This window comes from Lissotriton helveticus, chromosome 4_1 (assembly GCF_964261635.1).
Source record: "Lissotriton helveticus chromosome 4_1, aLisHel1.1, whole genome shotgun sequence".
In the NCBI taxonomy this organism is placed as follows: domain Eukaryota; kingdom Metazoa; phylum Chordata; class Amphibia; order Caudata; family Salamandridae; genus Lissotriton; species Lissotriton helveticus.
The window spans coordinates 573,840,220-573,860,060 of record NC_136063.1 but is presented as its reverse complement, the minus strand read 5'-3'; the positions used below and the strand labels follow the sequence as shown (position 1 = coordinate 573,860,060).

The following is a 19,841-nucleotide window of genomic DNA, read 5'->3' as shown; positions in this document are numbered from 1 at the left end:
ATATGTGTTACAAAACATTATTTACAGTCTGTATTTGGTCTGAATGGTTTAATGTACTAAGCACCGGCGATATACGACTACTAATACATTGTGCATTTCTAACTGTTTTCAAATAAACAGTGTCTAGTAAGGTGTTTTGTATGTAGCATTAATTGATAGTTCTTTATCTCTATGGAGTGATTACATAGGTTAAAATATCTACCCCTTTGAGGCAGAACCGCTGCTTCTATACTGTTGTAATTTCCCAGATTCTGCATGGTACTGGGACACCCCTTATTGTTAATGATCAGAATATTTTTCAGCATGCCTATCTATTTTTCTCTATTTGTCAAAGGTACATTTCTTGCACAATGCCTAAAAGGTACTCTATAATTGTTCAGAACAGTATGCATGGAAAAGCCTTCAAACGTAGCCTGGTTATCACTAAATACTGTGTTAAACCCCTTCTTCATGTCCTCAATATAATCTTCATTATCTATGTACCTTCTTGACTCCACACGTCCTCCTGAGGAGTTGCTCTATTTATACATCCAAATACATTCACTGGCTGATTTGCCTGGGATCTAACCTGATCCTCATCTGTTCCTAATATTTCCTTTCTAGAATGGGACCTCCCCACTAAAAAACATAAACGTTCCCTTTTGTTCTCCGCCCTTGAAAATCAATGGCAGCTGAGAAATAATCTGCCATATCCACTTTGTGTTTAGTGTATCCCCCAAGTCTTATGTTTGTATTCAGTAGCTCTTTATCTCCCACAGTTTATTCACAAAAGCCTTCCCTAACATGACAATCCCAGAACTGGAATCTACTATCACAATTATCTCATCTACCTGTTTATCAAAATGTAACATCTGGGTAAGCATTTACATTTTCTATTATCTGCCCCCACACTATGATTTACATCTCCGCTTTCTCATTTACTAACTTAATTTCCCTCCTCATGAATTCTTGCACATTCTGCCATTAATCCCTCTTTTCCTGTATCAATTACATAATTTATCAATTGCTGGACAAAATGCCAAACGTTCTAAATAACATGAACTGCCACACTTGTAACAATTACAATTATATTCCCTCTTGTTGTGATTAGGCTCTCCACTTCTCTTTGCTTTATTACAGTCCCTCCTTTATTGAAAACATTTATGACTGATGTAGATTGATTTCTAATTATGTCCGCAATATGGCATGATTAATCTATCCCGTTTTCTGTATTGGTGGCACTAAATATAAAGTCTGATTCTACCCACACTCTTTCCTGTACTTTTTGCTTTTAGTTTTCATGGGAATCTGGTCTTGCAAAATCTGGTCTTACCATATATTGTCATAACTGCCAATAACTTTCTCACATAAATTATTGCTCCCCTGGTCTCTTGTCTCTCATGCTTATTCTGTCCTTAAAGAAATTGAAAACTATTTCAACTCAGTGTTCACTTTCCTTCTATAATGCATTGACCTTTATTTGTGTGCATAATCCAAAAACATTTAAATACTCTGTGGCCTCCACCTCTGGTAATAATTAAAATTTCTTTAAGCCTTTACTATTCACAAAGCACTTAAGGAAATATAATTGTTTTTAAGCAGAACACTCACCTCCTTCAAATAATTTAACATGTATATAAACAAATGTCCAGCTACATGCTGAACTTAGTAGTAGGCTCCTCTACAACAGGTACGAAAGGAGACACTCAAAGAACTTTGTACATCATTAAAACAGAAAGGTTGTTCTCCCAAAGTGAAATCTTAATACCAAATAAAAATAATATAAGTACGCCTTCTTTCACTTTTTTCTATGAAGTACCAGATGGGAAAAGAAGTAAACAAAATAAGCTGCTACTTTTGTCAGCTTTGTTAATACAGGAAAAAGACTGTCATAGCTTGAATAATGATGGGGATCAGTCTAAAACTAACTTTAGGACTCCTAAGTGCCTTCTGTGAATACTGAAAGTCTTAAAGTTAGGATTCTTCTCAGTTTAGGAGTAGTAAAGTTAGGAGCGCCTGTAAACACTCAGAAAGGAAATGGAGGAAAGACTTTGACTCTGACGACAAATATAAGTATAAATTGGCCTTGAGGTCCCATTATACTAAAGTTTACGAGGCAAAAAAAGCTATCTGAAAGTCAAAATCGAGTCATCTAGCAATAAAGGCAAGAAGATGTTTAAAATTGTAAAAGCCTTTACGGCCCCGTCATCTGTGGCAGGGCTCTCCCGCTTTCCTCCAAATGGACGCAACAACTAGCGACTTTCTTTCAAGAATTTTTTTTGACTATTCAAGAGTCTTTCTCGAGAGGGTCTCCAGATGATTATGAAGCCAGGTTAGCTCCTACTGAGGAGCTTTCATCTGGAATATCTCCTGTCCTCCTTCAGTTTCCTAGGTTACAGCCTAAGTATCCCTTGATATTAACACCTATGCTGCTAGGGAGATTATCCTGCTGTGCTGCAGACCCTTGTTTCCCATTGTTCATGACGAGCTCAGCTCGTCATGAGCACACGAGCAGTGTACTGCATGACGAGCTGAGCTCGTCATGAGCATGCAAGGGGTTAATAAGGGCCTCAAGTCATGTTCTCCTGCCAACCCCTGTCCAGCAAAATTACTGGCTGAGGTGGCCACTGCTTTCAATCCTGTGGCTAACAAGATATTTAATTCCTCGTTAGCCGCTGGCCATATGCCCTCTCTGTGGAAACAAGCTAAAATCTCCCCACTGCTTAAGAAGCCATCAGCTGACCCCATGGTGTCAGCGAAATACAGGCCCATTTCACTGCTGCCAGCCTTTTCTAAGTTATTGGAGAAAAACGTGAATATGGTTATTTCGGACTATGTTGAAAAGAATAACGTTTTGCACATCAGCCAGTCTGGCTTCAGAGCCAACTATAGCACTGAAAATGCCTTAACAGATTTCTCGGCACATATCAAGGAGAAGCTGGATGTGGGAGGGAAAGCCATCCTGATCCTATTAGACCTATCAGCGGTCTTTGATACTGTTCAGCATGATAGGCTCCTAGACAGGATGCAGGAACTCGGAATTGGTGGCTCTGCATTAAAATGGCTCTCTTCCTTTCTGGAGGAGAGAGGTCAGGAGGTATGGACTCCCCCCTTTCCGACCGCAATCCCTAGTCTTAAAGTAGGTGTTCTGCAGGGCTTTATATTGAGCCCCATGCTGTTTAATCTTTATATGTTCCCGCTGGCACCACTGGGTGAAGGATATGGTGCTAAAAAGAGTTCGGACGGCAATGGCACTCAGCTCCTTTTTACATGTGATAAGGGAGAGGACTTCATGGGTGAGAAGATTAGAATTTGTCTCACAAAAGTGTTTAAAGTGGCTGTAGATGAATCAACTGTAATGTAATCCGGAGAAGTCGTAATTGTTCTTTTTTGGCCCCCCACCTCCAGACGATTGGCGACATTGGTGGCCTGAAGATATGTCACCTCCTCTCTCAGCACAACAGACTGTAAAAAATCTGGGCATCTTGATAGACAATACTCTTTCGATGAAAGCCCAAGTCCAGTTGGTAGTTGGCACATGATTTGGCCTCTTGCATATGCTGAGGAAATTTCTTCCACTTCTGCAACTTGATTGTAGGAAGACTGTGGTTTAGGCACTGGTTACCTCCAGACTCGACTCTGTGAATGTGCTCAACCTGGGCCTTCCTGAATGCCTACTCAGTCGGCTGCAGGTGGTTCAAAACGCAGCTGCCAGAGTGGTTCTTATGCTTAAACCAAGGACCCACATAACCTCACATCTCAAGGCTCTACACTGGCTTCCAGTAAAAATGAGGATCAGATTTAAAGCTCTGGTGCTATTCTTCAAAGCCCTTCATGGGAGTGGCGCAGGTTACCTCGAGGGAGAGTAACCCATCACGCGCCTCTAAGAACCTTGAGATCATCCTCTCTTAGGCTAGCTTCCGTTCCCAGAATATACTGTGCCTGGTCGGGCGGTAGCTCCTTCAGGTTCCTGGGAGCAGAGGCCTTTAACTTGCTTCCTCTGTCTCTGAGAACGGTGACTGAGCTAGCCACTTTTAAGAAACTGCTTAAAACTTGGTTATTCTGTCTTTGATCCTCCATTTTTTTGAGAATCACTTGTTAATGATGAATCACTATGGCGAGGGGTGTCAGTTTTGGTTGTTGGGGAGGCCTGTTTACCGCCGGAATACTCTATTGAGTAGCTTCACGCTATATAAATGTATTCATTCATTCATTCATTACTTCACCCTCGAGATCTTATCATTATTGAAAACAATTTTGTACTTGTATGAGCAAAGGCAGTTGGACACGTCCACTGACTGAGATTTGTTATTGGTGTCCCCAACACAAGTTGGTTATTACCATCTCAGATGAAAACATTTCATCCTAAAGTGCCAGCCTTTGGGACAAGAATGAGTTTGAATGATGTCTCCACAATTTGTATGCTAGTGGAGGGAAGCTGCCATCCAATATGGAACTTAAATGACATTCACACCACTGGGACCCTCTACTAGCCATTAGGAAAAAGTGGGACGGTAAGGCTGGATAAACATGAAACCATGCTATATGTAAAGCCTGTCCCACACACTTCAAATGCTGTAAAAGAATTCTGAAGAGGAAGGGGAAACAACACCCACTATAAGACAATCTTTTTGGTAGTTTTCTCCCAAGGTATGTTTGAGATATGTACAGTAGGACAGCCTTTGACTCAGTGAAACAGAGGAACAGGACACTAAAACCCTCATCTCTGTGGAGCACACTGACCCCTACAGCACACAAAGACTTTGAAACCCTGATTTAAAGTTGACACCCAGGCACTAAAACTCTCCATTCTGACCTTTTTAAGTCCCCCACACGGGCAGAGAGAAAATATTTTATGTAATCTTTGCCAGGAAAATGCTAGCCAGTGAAAACATTTCCCCACTCTTTCACAGGTAGTAAATGTTGTGGACTGCGGGCCATAAAATGCAACAAAAGTCTAGTCACCAAAGGTATACCAGATTTTTTAACAGATCGATGATATAATTGGATTGTCTCCAGATTTCCTGATTGTTTGAAGAGTATTATAAATTTAGGCATTGGTGGGATCACTTTTCCCAGAATACCAACATTTATTTTATTAGTTTCATTGGACAAAGGTAAGCAGGTTCATCCTTTTCAAGGTATTATATATCAGTTTATTTGAGTTGTATGTCCCAACATGTAACTCTGGAGCTAGATTGGGTCACTATTTTATGAAGAATGGTGCTGTTAAAACTCTTTTGGTGGTAATAGTACATCCTGATGACGCACAATGTATAGTAGACATTCATGCTTAATGATAAAAGCCTGCAAGCTAAGGAAATAAGGACTGGCTCACGTTAGCTTAACTGTTAATGCCATGTTAATGCAAAATAATGCATTAATATTCAAAGGCTAGTTTTCATGTTGAATCGCTGTTTGCACGAGATGTTTCCCTCTCTTTTTTTTTGCAGATTTCATATTTTTCCAAAAGCCTTCTGTTACTTAGTGAATAGGCACTTGTTTTGTATTAGACAATTAATCCTGAGATTCTCACTGGGAGGAGAGGAGGCAACAGGAACAATGAGTTATGAGAAGAACAGTCTGGTTCACAGAATACCAAGATGTAACTTTTTAGGATGTAACGTCTAAAGATGATTGTACCAGTCTGGGAAAATGGGAAATGTGCCTATATGCAGTAGTTTACTCAAATTCTATTGGAGGACTCTGGCGACAAAAAGAAAATAATGTAGCAACATAGATTATTGTGTGTTTATATTAGTGCATGTTCCTAGAGTAGCCCTCCGATTTCTTCCCCAGCTCTCTTACTGGTGACTTGCCTTTGAGTTTCCAATGCTTTGCTTCATGAGAGGATGCCTTTTTTTAGATTTTACTGATTGTCTTCTGATTTTGTACTGACAATACTTTGCAGCTTCTTATGCAAAGAGTGTATGCTTGTACAGTGACTCTCTTATTAGAACTCTTCATTGGGTATCTGATCTGACACCTTTTCTTTCATTATTCCAATTTAATTTAGATTAGGGAATTCTTCTTTATGGAATGTGTGTGTTGTATTCTTACAATATTAACTGTAATTTTAACTAATAGTGCACTCTATTTATAATAAAATATGAATTGATGGATTATATTACCTTTAATGTTGGAATCTAAATATTAATATTAAATGAATAAATGATAAACAACTAAAGAATTAAAATAAATCCTTTAATTTACACTAATTCTCTTTATTGACTGTACTAAAGGTTTTTAATAATTGTTGCTACAAATCTATGTTGAAAATCGTTCCTTACATCTCTTTATTGACAATCAAAAATCCATGTGACCAGTGACAGGGCTTATTAAATGATTACACCCGAACATTAAAGTATGGAAAACCTAGCTCTCTCACTCCCTTATTCTTTGGTGTATTAGATTGGATAGTCATCATTATCATTATAATTATTATTATTAGACTTCATGGGCCTATCTCCAAAATAGTAATTTGGGATTGCCCTGATGTATAGTAAAATGTCAACATATCCTAACGCATCTTGTGTGAATGTTTTTGGGGAACAGTGTTTGCAGCCACCACAGGAGTCAGGAGGCATCATCAATTCTCCTCAAGGTATTGCAGATTATTTTTTTTTAGAAAGGAAAGTATAACTTTCAGAAGAATAATTCAATTGCATTAAAGGCCAAGACATATCAACAAATCCTAAACAGCCTAAAACTTCCCTACATGTAACAATACAACTTCATGCATTGGTTTTTATACTTTATTGTTTTCATTCATACATAAACCAGTTGTTCTTTTGTGTTTTATCTGCTAAAGCGTCAACCTGTTTGGGATTCGGATGCCTTGTCTGTTAGAAGCGGAGGATCCCCAAATCAAAAGCTACTGAAGGAGGCTTTAACTGCAAAAGAGCTGAAGAGCATGGAGAAGCATCTTGCTGGTATGTGGCATTTACATTTTACTTCCCTTTCATACTGATACTTTTTTGCTTCTTTTGAAATGTGTGGGCTGTATCCAGAAATGCTGATTCTATTGGTAATCAACTCCATAGCAAAATGTCTTCTTGCTTGCTGAATTAAATATGTTCAGTAGATTTTGAAACTGAACATCTTCAGTTCTGAACCTAAGGTGAAGAGGAGAGCACCCATTGCTATGAGATCGACTACTTGAAAATATATATGGCTTAACAGATCATGTACTAATAACAAACAAACCACCCTGACAACATACCAAGCCAAACAGAGTACAGATACTTGTCGAAGGATGGGGTGGCGGGGGGTGGAGAGGGAGAGTAGGTGTTGGGGTAATGCCCTGAGGTCTACGCACGTGGTTCCTTATTGTCAGTTGTGTATAATTGCTTTGCATCCCAAGAATTTGACTCTTGTATCTACTGCTATATCTGCACCTGCTGGAGCTGAACTGGGGCTGTGGAATGTGTCCACCTGTATTTTTCTTCTACCGATGCCAAGTTTGGGGGGGATTGTATTGTTCATTTTGCTGAAAAAACCCAAAATAAAGTTTACAAAAAAAAAGATACTTGTCGAAAAGGAGATAGAACTGTTGAAATATCAATAGCACTTACTGTCTTGGAGCTGACACAAATAGATAGACTCATTATTGTGTTGGGACATTGGCAGAGAGACGAAACTGAAATATCCTATGAGTATGCCCAAAAGTAGACAAAGTTAAGAGAGGTGTAGGGTAGGTAGATCAACAAGAGACTAGACACACATTTTCTAGAGGAGTCCTTCTCATTTCTGGACGAAGCTCAATAATTAAGATAAGAAGCTTGTTATGAATACTGGTGAAGGCCAGCAGTAAATATGTTGCACTAAAATGGCTGACATGATTTGACAGCAAAGGATATGCACTTAACAAGTGGTAGTCCCTCTCCCCATAATTTGACGATCATTAGAACTTCTGTGTGCGGTTTCCTCTGGAGTAAATAATCCTAAAGGGGTTTAGGTGATCGATAAATAAGAGTGGATATTTTGAAAATAAGAATCCATATTGTAGCATGCGCCATTATTTTGAGAAAATGGGTAGGACACATCAAAAGGAATCTGATCAGCAATTATGTTAAAAAAATGTCAATATTGACCTTAGCACCTAGAATTTTATTACTTCATACAGGACAGCAAAATAATACCAGTTTTTACTTTAAGAAAGCAGTCCTCATGTTAACACACTTTTTGAATTTCTGAGTATCATGGTCTTTACCACACCCCTCACAGAAACTTTTCCCCAGGTAAATTTAAGCAAGCCAATCTGCTGAAATTTACCGGGGGAAATACCCATGACATATTGATGCATGTGGAGTTTTGTGTGGTAAGTACCAAACTCGATATATTTTGCCCCATTTTGCAAGTAAAAATTCAGAACAGTGGGTATTTACCACGGCTGGTAAATATTTCACCTAATGGTGCTGACATGAATTGGGTGCAATAAATGCCGTTTCCCCATCGGTCCCACTTGTAATGAGGGCCCTTGTATTGAAATGTGGAGAACATCTATTTCTACACCTGCTACAGTACAAACAAGCTCTGGCAGGTATAAACATGCATGATATGTCCTTGTGAATCAGTAGAAAAGTAGGGAGTATGCTCCAAGTTTTGAATTTTCTTTTTCCAAATCCGACCATCAATGTATACTGTGAAAATTTGAAAACCTACTTATTCAAGGTGAAAGATAATGAAAATCTGTTTATCGCACAGACATTGTAGCGAGCTACTCCAAACAGGATATATTACCAAAGGAAGTATGCTATCAAGTGGTTATGTGAGACAACCAGTGCCATTGGAATAGTGGAGTAAGATGCATTGACAGAATAAAATCTATTCTATGGACGCCTGAGCGGTGGCAAGGAGTGATTATGGAATATGGCTGTACTGATTGTTCAGACTGACAACACGGTCCAAATGTAGTTAAACCCTCTCTTTGGTGGTGTTTTCTTAAATATAAGTATACAAGGAAAATGAGACCACAACCGTTCAGTGTACAGGATAAACCACCCACAAAAAGTCCAATTGGGAAAAAATCCTTATTCAGGGTCCCAAGGGCAGCAGCACAGTCCCTTGGATGTGTTGATCTTGGCCCACATTCTTCCTGAGTGTTCCAACATGATGTAAAAAGTATGTAAGCAGGCAATTTTCCGCAGGGCAGAATCTGTGAGCAGATTGATGATAGCTGGATCAGCGGTACTGAACACCGTGCAGGTTAATATGGAGATTTTTTTTCTTTGTAAATAACATCTTATATTACATGGACGCGTGCAATCATAATATAAAAGCCTGTCTCTATTGTCCTTATTACAGTGGAGTTGTGACTAGGGGGGGGGGGGATAACTTCAGCTCCGCCAGTGGAGTTCATGAAGTTTTGCCCACTCTGTGATCCGCCTGGAGCGCGGTGTTCCGGAAAAACTCAGCGAACCACCACGTGGCGCAATATATCTCGTGAGTGGCTTGCCAACATTAAGTTGGTGAGTGAGATAAACTGAGTGCTAGGATGAGTCCCAGTGCGATTTCTTAACGTGGGCGGTCGTGGCAGGCCGTTACCATTTGCGTTGAGAATGCTGCCACTTGAATAGAAAATAATTTTATCAGGCAGATAACTGCACTCCCGCCAAGCACCCCGCTCCTTCCCCTGAGGTTAGATCTGGGATTGAGACCAATAGCCGATGAAATAGGACTCAGACCCATAGTCTTCTGGCGAAGACTGTGGAGCAGTGAAGCACTCTATGCCTACAGGGCTGAACTAGGGGAGCTGTTATCCCACCCAAAAGCGTTACAGATCACCTGGTTAAAACATATCCAGAATCTATGTACGGTATTGGGGTTTCCTGATCTTTGGTCCGATCCTGCTGAGGCCTCACTAAACATCTCACGCAGAAATTTGGCTGATGCCTATTACGCCCATAAACTATCCTCGGCCGTGGAAAAACAGCGAGAGGGATCACTGACTTCTGTGTTTATGTTAGGTAAAGATATATACAGGATGGAAAGGGTGCTGGACGACATGTCTCCTGTGCTGGCCAGGAAGCTGTTTCTGCAATGGAGATACGGCATCTTTCCCCTGCGGGCTTTTACCAGCTCCTGGACAAACCCGCCCTCCCCCAAGCAGTGTCCAACATGTTCTTATGCTGAGGAAAGTGATCTGCATGTAGTTCTGTTCTGCCCCACGTACTCGAAAGCGAGGAAATACTGGCTTCTCCCACTCATTAGAAACCTTGGTGGCAGAGAGTATCTCCCAATGTATAGAATTTTAAAAACTGATCTTTCGAGTCCAACTGTGTTTGCATTGGCTAAATTTCTTACCAATGTCTGGCATATTCGTACCAGTTTGCTGAAGTCACGGTCCTTGAGTTAGCTCCAAGTCTCTTTAAATGTAACCCTGATAGTTTTAACTTACAGTTATGAATGATTTTATAATGTATAAACATGTATTATTGCTATTGAGGATGTTTTATGGTGTATATGTTTTATGTTGTTGTGTATCTTTGATGGCCGTACGGCCGAAATAAAGATTAAGAATTGGAATTGAATAGAAAATCTGCTCAAGTGGCAGAAAAAAAACAGCACCCTCTGCATAGCCCATGGTGCCATTGACATTGATTTTAGAGCACTGAACAAGCACCCAGCACTATAAATCAGTGTGAGCAGCGCAACACGACAACATTCTATTCCTCGCGGAACTTCGTGGAATCTCACAGACTTTTTTATGTAACTTTGCGGAAATCTGAGGAGTAAAGCGCCACAAGTTCTGCCCAACCCTAGTTGTGATGTCTCTAGTCACCTGTAATAACTTATTACAGTTAAGCATCTATGACACTTCGTTATTACAGTTGACTTCTGATGTCATAGTGGCTGCTGCCAGAGCCAACGGCCATGGTTAAAGGTAGGTTGTAGAGCATAATTACAGTTACAGTTCAAACAAGGAAAATGGGAACTGGATTTTCCTTCTTCTGATATACTTTCCTCAAACGAAATATTGATCAGCATGAAGGAGATATTTATGACAACATTACAGAAAAGATAGTCTCTGCACGTTTCAACAGAATCTGGACAGCAGCATTTTTTTAATCTGATCTCCTTTATACTGATTGTAAAATATTACTAACTGGTTTTTGGTGACTTTAATTTCACAGTACAGATTCAGCTTTATTTTTCATGTCTCCAATGAACATGACAGGGCAAGACACCACATATTTAATCGGTTTTCGGGAAGGTGATGTTATAATGGGGAAGTATAAGGAATAAAATACCCTCTAGTAATTGTTAAAAGAATATTGGAAGTCACCTTAGAGTTCCATGACCTTTGAACTGTTTTCTCTATATGGTCACGGAACACCTCGTCGTACGCAATACCTTATTAACTTATGGCAGGGGTACATTATCCCAGATATTAAGGTATAATCATACATAGTGTCTGCTTAGGAGCTGTCATACACTAGGGCACACATTTTAAGTTAAGAAATAACAGTATCAAGTATGACAACGTATCTCTTTTAATTGAATTGAACCCTACATATGACATTAAAATGACTTAAACATACCAACTTGGAAAATGGGTAAACAAAAAACACACATATAACAACATATCACACTACTGCTGCACCAAACAGTTAACGTTGGACGAAGTAACTTTTTCATAATGAGATTTAACATCATCGTGGAAATTTTGAATAATCTTTGAATTCCCATCCGTAGGTGTGAGCACCAAGCCTCAGACACTATTCAGCAAAGTGACAACTATCTGAGGGGAACTCTGGTGTGAAAACCGAAAAAGTCCCCCACTTCCCACCAGGTCCCTTCAGAATGAAGATCATCTCATATTAATTTGTTTAGGATATAAACATTTGAAATTAATAAGGAGCACATCTGTGGGAAACAGAAGGTGGTTGCTGAATTTTACATAATAACAAATCTGTTTATTGTAAGTGTAAAAAAATAGACGCTGGATTTCTTGTAAAACATACTACCAAGTTATTCTCTTCTGTCGCTTTCCTAATGAACACTCTGAAACATGTTAAAGAAAAATAATAAGTGTGATTTGTGAGGTAAAAACATATACACAATGTTCCAGCAAATAGATACAAATTGACCAAATGCAGATAAGGTGTTAACAGCATAGAGAAAATATGAAACTGGCCTATATGATATCAGGATCACTGGGCAATCCTTCTGACAAGTAATATCTATATCCCATAAACCGGTGTGATATAAAAAAATAAGGAGAACCCCACGCCGTTGTATCACTCATCTCATGTATCCAAGAGCTGCTCGCACACACCTTTCAAACACGAAGGTAATGGCGGTTGCCTTTCGTGATAGACTATATTTATTTACCATTTTGGGTGAAGGTCAAAATACTTCTTCACACACAACTACTGATAGTCTGCCACCGACTTTTGCTTGTGTAGTGCCTTGTGATCATCGTCACCCACATTAGATGGATTTTCTAAGGATGGACCGGTGCAGCTCAGACCTCTGACTGACCCAGGTCACATGAACAGGAAAACGCGCACAGTCTGCCAGAATGATGCAGTGAAGAACTGGATGCTGCATGGTTATTGCGCTGTGGCCTTTTGGCTCTACATTTACAATGTGTTTTTATACAGTTATATTGTAGTGCTAAATACCTTTATACTCCCCCTTGTAATTAGGGGTTTCAGATGATCAGTTCGTCCATTAACTTTCATGCAGTGCAAAAGCACATCTAACTTGTCAATACAATGTGCTAGAGGGAAGAACGTCTGGAATTTCTCTAACCATATTTGCAGTAATAGTGCTTTCATTTTTTTAAAGTTTTGAAGCTATTTACTAGTAAAGGTGCATACAGTATATAAGGCCAGATCTAGAAGACTGACAAATTTGTGTCAGAATGTTATATGGCTGTTAGACAATCCAGCCTTAGGGTACTCTTCCCCCCAAATTTTATCCTCTCCTCCTCCATTTTACTGAACTTATTTTTGTTGGCCTTAGGACTCCGTGCACTTTATCAGTGCTAACCAGTGGTAAAGTGCTTGTGCTCAATCCAGTAAAACATGGGTAGATTGGCTTATACGCAATCGGCCTATTTAATTTAAATGTAAATCCCTTGTAGAGTGGTATAGCAAATAACCAGAGCCAGAAAATTTAATTTTAGAAGCAGGCCTGCAGCACTTATTGTGCACCCTCTCAATTAGCAGTTTAAAACAAGCCCCAGGCCTGCCATTTTAGCCTGAATACAGTGTTAAACTGCCATGTCGACTTGGCATTTAAACCCCCTTGCCAAGCCTTAAACTCTCCTTTTATTACATATGTCACCCCTAAAAACGATCACTTACCCACACGCATTGAGGGACCAGCTTCCGTGTTGCCTTTTCTGTGCCTGCCCGCCCAGTCCGACCCTCCAGCCAATCACGGGCGCGGAAGGCGGGGCAGAGCAAGAAACATCCGGGGAGGCGAGCGCTTCGCGCTCTAGCTCTTCCAGGCTCAGGGGCTATAAAGTAACTCGTCAGCGTCAACGCGCAGTGTTGACGCGCAGTGTGGCGCCTCCTCCTGCGCCGAAGACGAGCCTAAGACCAGCCCGTCTGCGCCCGTCCGCGACAGGACGGGGCTAGGGGCAGGGGGCCATGGCGGTCAGGACACTTCCTACAGAGAGGGGTAAGGGACCTGCTCTGTCATACTCACGTAGGAGTCTCATGGATATAGGCAAATATGTTACTACCTTGTGCCCCCACAGGACTTGCTCCAGTGTGGGAGGACCCTTTTCTTGCTTGAGGTGTCACACCCTATTCTCTAACACCGGGGTAATTACACCTAACCCGGGTAATTTTGCCATCTCAGCACACAACAACAACTCTGCAATACATGATTCCAACGCCCCTAATAACTTGCCCCTAACCTGCAAAAACCTGTTGTGTAATGTCCGCTCCCTAGTCTCTCATGCCACACAGGTTTGGGACCTCATTACAACGGAGAGGCCTGACCTGTGTTTCTTAACGGAGACCTGGCTTAAGCCCCACACAGTCCCAGCTATCACACTTGGGGTACCAACGGGGTATAAAATGGCTAGGTCGGACCGCCCGATTAAAACGGGAGGAGGGCTAGCCATTGTATTTAAACAGGAGATGGAGGTTGTAGTCATAGAAACTGTGTGCACCCCAGATATGGAGCTCATGATCTTTACGATCAACCCTACTGCTAGGGAAGTGAGGAAAGGTGCACTTTTGTACCGCCCTCCTGGCTCGTGCGGGTCCTTTTCCATTAAATTAATGGAACTTTTGGCACCCCACATACAAGCCAACTCTGATTTCCTTCTGGTGGGGGATTTTAATATCCACAGTGAGATCACCACGTGCATTGATGCACAGACGGTGTTAGCAGACCTGGCCACACTGGGACTTACTAAAAAGAATCAGGGTCCGACTCATTCTGCGGGCCATACCCTCGACTTAGTGCTCTATAACTCTGCAGCTATTAATTGTCTTACCCCCAACCAAGTTGTTTGGACTGATCATTCAGTCATTGTGTTTTACACTCGTGACAACAACAAAGCCAAAACTATCTATAAGAAGTTGGCCAATGTCAGAAGGCCTTGGTATAGATTAACCCCTGACAAATTTAGGGCCAACTACTCGGAACCTAAGTGGGAAGCATTTGGTGATGACGCCACCTTAGCTCTAAAGGCTTTCAGTGACGCTGTATCAACAACTATCAACCATGTGGCCCCACTGAGAACCTATAAACCACGACCGGCTCCCAAACAAGAAGTCTGGTTTACGGGAGATCTTAGGCAGCAAAAAAAGATCATGAGAGGGTTGGAGAAAAAATGGAGAGTCACACATAAGGCAGACGATAAGGAGAATTTCAGGAGGTCGTCCAAAAAATATCACAAGGCGATCCGAGCTGCCAGGAAACAACACATAGCAGCCCAATTATCAGATGCTGGCTCCAATGCAAAACTCCTGTACTCAATTCTGCAGACTTTTACCAAGCCCGCTGCCTGTGACACTGATGGGGTCGAATCCCAAGAAATCTGTGATAACATCTCACAGTTTTTCGTAAGGAAAATTGACGCCATTTATAATAAAATACTAACATCCAAATCCCCCTCTTACGACCCAGTGACAACAACTGACTGTCAAATCCCGTCATATACCATGACTCCAGACAATGAGGCTAAGACGCTTATTGCCTTCCCACCTATCTCTATGGAAGAGCTGACTGCCCTTGTCATGCAAACAAAGAGTGGGTGCCAGTCTGACATCATCCCAGCACGTATTATGCCAACTTTGCTGGAGATTTTGGGGGCTGGAATACGGCAGATAGTTAACATATCTTTGCTTACTGGGGAAGTACCGCTGGAATGGAAACAGGCACTTGTGAGGCCTCTGCGCAAAAACAACGCGATTCCGTGGTCTGAGTTGACGAATCTGAGACCGATCTCCCTTCTCCCTTTTTTAGGGAAGCTTGCTGAGAGGCACGTGAATCAGCATTTGTCGAAATTCATTGAACACGCAGGTGTACTGGACCCCTCCCAGTCGGGCTTTAGACCCAGACACAGTACTGAGACTGCCTTGCTGTCTGTCGCTGACAATCTCCAGAGGCTACAGGACAGGGGTTATTCCGCTGTTCTGGTGCTTCTGGACTTGTCAGCGGCGTTTGACACTGTGTCACATGACATCATGACCTCCAGACTAGTTGACATCGGTCTGGAAGGCAAGGCCCTGGCTTGGCTCAGGAGTTTTTTCAGCGAACGCACCCAGAGAGTCATCTTGGGACCATATCAATCAGAGGAGGTGGTGATCTCAAAGGGGGTGCCACAGGGCTCTTGTTTGAGCCCCACGTTATTTAATATCTATGTGGCCCCCCTAGCGAACATCATGAGATCCCACGGGTTCATTCCGGTATCATACGCGGATGATACCCAACTCCTCTTCCCCTTTAAAACGATGACTCCTGAGGTGCGGGCCTCCTTCGCCCAAGGGATGAAGGAGGTGTCCCGCTGGATGGCAGCCAATTATTTGCAGTGCAACGTCTCCAAAACGGAGGTTATGCTATTCGGAGAGGCAAAACGGTTGTGGACCCCGGACTGGTGGCCTCAAGACCTTGGCCCGGTCCCTGTGCCCAAAACCGTGGTAAAAGACCTGGGAGTCAAACTGGACCATGAGCTCACCTACACACAACAAACTAACCAAGTGGTGGGCTCATGCTTCCATGTCATCGGGCTTCTCAGGAGAGTATTCCCCCTGCTACCAGATACCACCAGGAGAACGTTGGTCCAGTCCCTAGTTTTAAGCAGGCTGGACTACTGCAACGGGTTAATGCTAGCTGCCAATGAGGGCATCTTTGCTAGATTGCAGGTTGTGCAAAACACGGCTGCACGACTGGTACTGAATGTCCCGCCCCGCACTCCCTCAAAACCACTATTGGCCAAATTGCACTGGCTTCCGGTTAGGCAGAGGGTGATGTTTAAGATCTGCTGCGTCATCCACAAATGCCTAACTGGAACTGGTCCCGGTTACCTCACTGAGAAATTTATCCCCTATGTTCCGTCCAGATTCCTGAGATCGGGAGATCAGGAACTATTACGTGTTCCTAGGGCCATGAAGGCAAGAAAGGGGGAAAGAGCCCTATCGGTAGCAGGTCCAAAGCTGTGGAACCTACTCCCAAAGGAAATCAGAGTATGTAGGGAACATTTCCCTTTTAGGAAAAAGCTTAAAACATTCCTCTTCAAATCCCTAACTGACTGATCTCCTGCCTAGTTCATTAAAATGTTGACGAGTCTTTTCTGTTCTTTGGTTGTGCCAAAGGCGCGGAGATATTCCTTCGGGAATCGATTCATAGCGCCATACAAACCTGTAAATAAATAAATAAATAAATAAATGTGGGCCCTAGGTAGCCCATAGGGCAAGGTGCTGTGCAATTAAAAGGTTGGGCATTTACTTTTAAGTTTTACATGTCCTAGTAGTGAAAAACTCCTAAATAACTTGTGTCACTATTGTGAGGCTTCCCTTCCAATAAGATAACATTGTGGATTCCTTTTTACATTTAATATGCTTTAATTCCCAATTAGGAGCAGATGGCTATATCTTGTTTGGTGTCTATGAAATAAAAATGCCAAATCCTCTTCAACTGTAAAGTTAGATTTTTCATTACAATTTTGAAAATGCCACTCTTAGAAAGTTGGGATTTTCCTGCCCTTAGCCATTTTGTGCCTGTAGCCTGTCTTGAGTAACATAGAGTGTGCCCTGCCTCCACACAAAGGACTTAATTACACCACATTGTCACTGCGGCCAGCTTGGAGTCAGGGCAGGGAAGTGAGAAAATTCCATGCACTTCAAAGCCACTGTCTAGAAGCTTCTCCCACCTGCCAGAACCTGGACCTCAGACACTCTTTAGTACCCATCTGCAGCTGTCGATACTCTGCCTTCCAGGAAGGACTGCTGTGCCTGTAGGACTGCCACTCTGCTGGAGTGCCGTTCTGAAGACCTGCTGGATGGCTGCCCTGTTGATCTGCTGTTCTTCTCCCTTCTGCCTGGGTAGACGGACCTGTCCCAGGACCCCCAGATTTACTCACAAGGGCTAGTCTGCTGGCCTCCTGTTCAGACTCACAGGGACACAAAAGGCTTCCTCTATCTTGAACTCGCACCTGGATCTAGCCTAAGTGAGTCCTAATCCTCCAAGTGATTCCCCTCCAGTCTTGGACTCTTGGAAGTGGTGCTAAAGGTGCCCAGATGGTCAATATTCAAAACTTAGGACTTAGACAAATTTTGACCTAAAGGACTCTGAGAGCCAGGAGGAGACTCGGATCAACCTGCTTGCCTATCCACCTAAGGTGTATCACTGATCTGATTGACTTTACGGCTTCTGCCACTACGTTCTCCTCAGCAGCAGCAAATCCTTTTCAGCAGTCCTTCCCCTGATTTGAATCAGGCCTTGTGGAACTGTTGCTCTCGGGCACCAACTGCAGCCTTACCCCGCTGAAATTTTACCTTCTCAGACACTTTTTCTTAGAATTTCTCCTAAGTCCAAAGGTAAGCGCTGTCCGGGCCCAATCCACTTTGTGTGTCAAAACTGCGCTCCATCGCGGCCAGCCATATTTTTCAACTTTGGTCTGCTCTGGTGCAGGTAATAATAATAACCTTGAATTTGTAAAGCACACAGCTACCTCCAAAGTGGTTTCCCAGCGCTGGGGGCCCTCAGGAAGATTAAGCGAGCTATTGCCCAGAGTCACATGGTGCTGGGCTGACCTGCCGCCGGCACCAGGGATCGAACCGTGAATCTCGTGGTCCGGAGTCAGGCACCCTTGCTGCTGCGCCACACCTCTTCCACTGTAGATGTCTGCAGTTGGCACTTTGACATTTTAGGTGCTAATTTTTACCAAAAACTTTAAGATTCATAACTCTGGTTCTACTGATTGGATTTTTGTTGTTTTGTTGTCAATTCTTTAAGATTTACTTTTGTGTTTTAACTTCATTACTGTTTATGTGTTGCATAAATACCTCACACATTGCTTTTAAGTTAAGCCTGATTGCTTTTTGTGCTGAGCTACTCAGGCTAAAGCACATATTAATGTAGAGTTTTTTTGTAGTGCAACATGCAAGAGACTCACCCCAGTCAACCAACAACCCAGTTTCTCACACCTGCATAAATATCTTATCTTAAATATCATGTACATAAATGTCATCCCTTTAGTCTAAATTTTGTATTATGAACTACAAAGGGCCAATATTTTTATATGCGATATTTTGGGCACATTATTTATGCCAGACATTAAGCAAGTGTCTTCATGTCTTTAAAACGTCACCCAGCATTCAATTCCATAGTATACAAATGCTCCCAGGAGCTCCATATGCACGCTATTATCGAGGAGATCAGTTAATCCGTGAAGTACTTTCCGGCTCTGTGGATAATAGCCTCTCATCATTTTTCACAAACATGCAATTAAATCTACTTCCCTCTGATAGTTTGTCTTGTTTTGGATCTGATCTGAACTTCAGTGGTTCCCCATTCCTGGACTGGTGTTCCAGAGACTTGCACCTGCCCTTTTCCAGAGCATCCAGCCATTATGGCCTGAAGTTTACTAGGTGTCCCACTTCTATTAGGGTCCCTCCCAAAGAGAGATCTTTAGATCCTTCTATCTCCATGGCAGGCTAAGTAGGGTCATGACCTCACAGGTACTCTCTAAGGCCAGCCTACCTAAAAGGTTCTCACTCTCAGCTCTCTCATGGAAATGAAAAAGCTCCCTAGATACTTTCTGAAAATGTGCTTTCTAAACAACCTCACCCTTGAAGAACTGTAGCAATCATACCGCTGCAGGCACTGTTAATCACTCCAGATTCAGCTACAGGCTTACATCAACCTTTCCTGAGAGGAAAGACCAATTGGTGCTTTTTACCAGTCTTTCCTCGTGATATCCTGCACAAAGGCCATTAAAACAATGCATCTGCTGTAATACTGTTCTGTATGCTTTCCATACATATACATATGGATAAGGGAGCCCTTCAGTTCCATAAGTGCAATAACATTTATTGTAAATATGCCCTCATATATCACTGGTGGCCTTCAACATTTTGAACAGGTGCAGCACCACGGCCAGAGTTGGAACGGGACGCATTTTATAGTAAAACCTTTGTAAGGTTATAGGTTAGTTGATCCATTCTAATGTGATGGAAACTAAAGAATCGACACACAATCCAGTGTTTTTCAAAGTTAACCAACAACTTTATTTGACATCTTTTTCACAATTAAATATCCATGAAACGGTCATGTTTTATTTTGAGCACATCAATGCTCTGATTTAAGTCCACAGACCTGGACAAAGGTTTTGCTCCACAGACATCATAAGTAGTGCCTCTAATTGAGCTTGCTGCATTATGGAACAC

The 19,841-nt window shown here is 42.1% G+C and overlaps 1 protein-coding gene across 1 annotated transcript in view; it reads left to right on the top strand.

Annotated features, from left to right (window-relative positions):
- The window catches only part of C4_1H8orf34 (chromosome 4_1 C8orf34 homolog), a 1,074,551-nt gene that overhangs the window by 873,650 nt on the left and 181,060 nt on the right, over positions 1–19,841 (top strand). Inside the window, exon 11 of the mRNA XM_078685630.1 lies at positions 6,791–6,911. Within this exon, the coding sequence (XP_078541756.1) occupies positions 6,791–6,911 (121 nt within the window). The remainder of the gene's footprint in view (positions 1–6,790; positions 6,912–19,841) is intronic.